We start from the raw sequence: 4086 nt of genomic DNA on the forward strand, positions 1-4086 counted from the left end.
ATCCAACTTGTCTTGTGTAGAAGGGAGAATATATTGTTTTACTTATACCACTTATAGCTATTCTTACTTACTAGCTCATGTGCTAACACTGGCTATTAAACGTTAGCCTCCATTAGCCACACATCACACCACAACAATTATTTTTTTATTTTTTTTCCCAACGGTTTCAACTTTTCTTCTTTAATACTACTAATCTTCAATTGTCAAGACAAATAGTATTGGAAAGAAGCTGGGAATAAAATTATTAAATATGTGAGCGATTGAGAAATGTTTTACAGTTCCAAGGAGATTAATTCAGAAAATGAGCCACTGAGATATTATCACACACAATCTGTCCAGCTTGTTTCAAGACTCTATCTCCCAGACACACACACACATTCTCTCTCCCTCGTACAGCGCACATATATACGCTGTAGTGTGTGTTTTATTGTAAAGTTGTTGTTAAAGTGCGTTATCTGTTTTGGTATTTCACAGCTTTTCATGCAGATTGATGCCCTCTATCCCAAGAGTTTTGGAACCTGGACCGACTACGCCAAGAAATACTGCAACGCACATTACAGGTGAAATACTCCAAATGTCTCCAAAGTTTTAAATTTTAGTAGTTTATATGTACTCTGTCTTAATTCTACTATGTATTGAATTTAAATTCACATCGTTGCAGCGACTTAGCGTAGGAGATAAATGTGTAGCTGCAGCTAGGAGACCGTTAGCTTAGCCTAACTGGAAAACTGAAGGCCGTGGCTAACAGCTAGCCTGGAACTGTCCAAAGATAAACTAAAGAGCACTAAAAATAAGCTGTAAAAGTGATGAGGTATGATGTTAGAGAGGATAAGACACAGCCAGGCCCGCATTTCTTTTTGCTAGGCTAAGCTAGCAGGCTGCTAGCTCTAGTTAGCTATCCTACCAGCCAACAACAAAGTGGGTAAATGATGCTAAGTGAGGCTAACCGTCTTGTTGCTCCAGCTCTTTATTTCACTGGCAGTCTTGGGAGGGGGTTTTGATTTTGTCATCTAACAAGCTAACTAAAAATCAAAAGTCTTACAATTCCTTCCTTCAAGTGCACTAACCCAGTTTGGCCTTCTCTCCTTAATTTTTTTTTTATTATATGTCGCTTATTGAAATTAGCACAGTTTCAGGAGAGCTCACCTCCCAGTTAATTGTGTCTGCTGGGATAAGGTGGGCCGTACCTGAGTCTGGAGCGGCGGCGGCGGCGGCGCTGCTGCTGAGTCGAGGGTTTGTTGTCAGAGCCAGACCGCAGCCGAAGCCAAGCGTTAAATGCCAACTGGCTGCCAGTCGCTGGTGACGATCAGTTACACGTGTGAACAAACACATCAAATGCATTGTTTTGGACGTCCATCAAAGTCTGCAGCTCGGCCGGGGATGGGCTCGGCGCCATTAATGATAACACTTTGTATATAATAGCACTTGGTGTGGCTGGGGATTGCCGTTCTGAGCGACACACACACACACACTAAGGGTATCACACACACTAGAGGGCACAAGGCGGTGCCATCGGAGCACATCTTCCTCTGATGATGGTGAAGTTGCTGCAGCAGCTCGGAGGCAGAGAAGGAAGAGAGTTGCTGGTTCAAATCTGCACACCAGGCGGCAACGTTACTTTAGAAGCAGCGAGTCGGTTTCCCATCCTTCTGTAATTACAACTTTCAACAGTGAAGTGTGAAACAGCAGATCCTGGCAGCGCCTTGTTAAGTTTGTCTACGTTTGCAGCCAACATGGCAGATCACCAGCCTTTGTGTGGAGGGCCAGTTCTATTCTAAAAATCCATTTGGCTGATAAATTGTGAAAGTTGCCGGCGAGTTTCGGGATGAACCTGCTGCTGTGGCCATTAGACAAAATAGTTTCCTGCTCTGCAAAGTGCCCTTAAGCAAAAAACGGATCCCCCGACTGCTCCAGCAGAGCTGCTCAGCGGTAAACGATGGAAAGCTGCAGCAGCGCCGGGCAGCTCCCGAGTGGGAATGCTTAAACATGTTTAACTATTCCTTCAGGGCATTGCTGTAAATAAGTGTGTTTTCTTAGCAAGTTTCTCTCGGTTAGAAGTGTGTGTATATAAGAAAACAAATGCATCAGCAGGCACAGCTTCACCGCTCCTTCATTCCCTCGCAGGTGTTTCGGGCCTCGCAGGCTGTGGGACTGTCGCGGCGCCTCCAACCTGCAGGAGCTGCACCAACGGCTCAGCCAGATCATGATCCGCCGCCTCAAGGCTGAGGTGCTCAGTCAGCTGCCCCCCAAAATCCGCCAGCGCATCCCTTTCGAGCTGCCGAAGGAGGCTGCAAAGGTACACGCTGGGATACAGGGGACGCATCATACCAGAGGTTTACAGGATATTTAGACGGTTTTATTTACTGGTTCGTCTAAAGAATGTCAGTAATAATAATATAATATAAAACTGTCATTGTAATTTCTCATGATGGCCTCATCAGATTACCTGTTTAATGAATAGTATGAACAGTCTGACCACAGTATTCTGGTCATGTGCTCATCAAATGTCATTTCCTCACAGTTTGAAAACACTTCCATGACTAAACAACTAAGAGTTTAAATGTCGGAGCAACATCAGTTAAAGCAGCGATGGACGGGCCCTCGCCGTACCACTGTCGGCCTTTGGTAGAAACGCGCTCCGGGCGGGACTCCGATCCGGCGTGTCGGGCTGATCGGAGCATGTGCGGCCCAGTTAGGAGCCACTTCCTGTTTAGTGCGCTCTGGCTGAGACTGGGAGCACACACAGGCCAGTTACGCAGCACGTCTCGTTTCATTTTGGCCAGATTCCGGGGGTCGCCATTTCCACGCCGTCAGACTTTTAAAGAGTGTTTTACTAACGTTTAATTTTAATTTGTGCTCGACAAACTTCAGGCGTGTACGACCTTCCCTGTAGGAGGAGATAGATTCTGAAAATGGGGGAAAATTGTTGGTGTTTTTTCAAAATGGCCGACTTCCTGTTGGGTTCAGGGCTTGGCGCTGATTGGCTTTTTTGTGCGTCCCGACCCGAGGGTTCCAACAGGATGCTCTGATCCTAACTAAAAGGAAACATAGAGCAAGAACAACATCATTCCCACTGCATACACATCAGGACTTGGGATCAGCGACTGAAAAACAAACAGAGGTCGTGTTCTCACAACTGTACTGAAGCAAAAGTCCACAAATATTAGCTTCAAAATAACGTCAGTATTATCCAGAACGGCCCATCCAGAGCAACGTAGGTGATCTTATTGGAATATAAACAGGAATTCACAAAGATATGGCAGCGTCGGCTCAAACACTGACGGGCAGATAACGTCTGTTAGAATAAAACAGGCTCGTTAAGTCAAATATCGTTCATGTGAGCTGAAGTAGTTTTCCTATTTGGCCCAGTGACTGTGTACAAATCACCAACCAGCAGTCAAAGAACATGAAAACATCAGCAGATCAGATCTCATAATCACACATCATAACAATCATCAGATACATGTAGGAGAGTAATGTAACTAAATACTTGAGTACTTTGGTTCAGTCGCCTCCTCTCTGACCGTCAGCGGGAACAGAACCGGTGCTGCTCACCTCCTGCTTCATTCAGCTCCACGTCCGTCACCTCTGCTCGACCTCCTCCGTCCGTCTGAGACTGCTTTACTTCTGAAAGATGTTTTTTTTAGCATCGAGCTTCATGTCGGCCTCTATTTCTGTCACAATGTCTGGCAGCTCCTTCATTATTATTATTATCTAATTACGCCGACTAGTGACACGGCTCAGTCTTTTCATTTCAAAGAGCCGCCGTGTCACATTCTTCTGGTTCGTCCTTTGAATGAAGCTCAAGCACAGCGAGAGCAGAGCCGAGAGTTTGACTCGTATCGCTCACGTCAGCAAACGTCTGAGAGATAAAGAGGTGATGACGATGAGGAGGAAAGAAATGTAACGTTAAGATGAAGACTTTTACCGTCTGACATTGTAAAGTGAATATTTTTAATTATTTTTTTTTAAATTTAGTGAATTGAATATTTTATCCGTTTTTTTTTTTAGCAAACAGAATATTTTTTATTTTTTAATTATGGATGATGATAAGAATGAAACAGAAGCATTATAATAAATAGAATA

General features: G+C 44.4%; 1 protein-coding gene across 1 annotated transcript in view; it reads left to right on the forward strand.

The window, feature by feature from the left end:
• The window catches only part of zranb3 (zinc finger, RAN-binding domain containing 3), a 99779-nt gene that overhangs the window by 23186 nt on the left and 72507 nt on the right, over window positions 1-4086 (forward strand). Inside the window, exons 6-7 of the mRNA XM_008295863.1 lie at window positions 475-560; window positions 2125-2296. Coding sequence (XP_008294085.1) covers window positions 475-560; window positions 2125-2296 — 258 coding nt within the window. The remainder of the gene's footprint in view (window positions 1-474; window positions 561-2124; window positions 2297-4086) is intronic.

This window comes from Stegastes partitus, unplaced genomic scaffold (assembly GCF_000690725.1).
Source record: "Stegastes partitus isolate 25-593 unplaced genomic scaffold, Stegastes_partitus-1.0.2 Scaffold1081, whole genome shotgun sequence".
Classification (NCBI taxonomy): Eukaryota; Metazoa; Chordata; class Actinopteri; family Pomacentridae; genus Stegastes; species Stegastes partitus.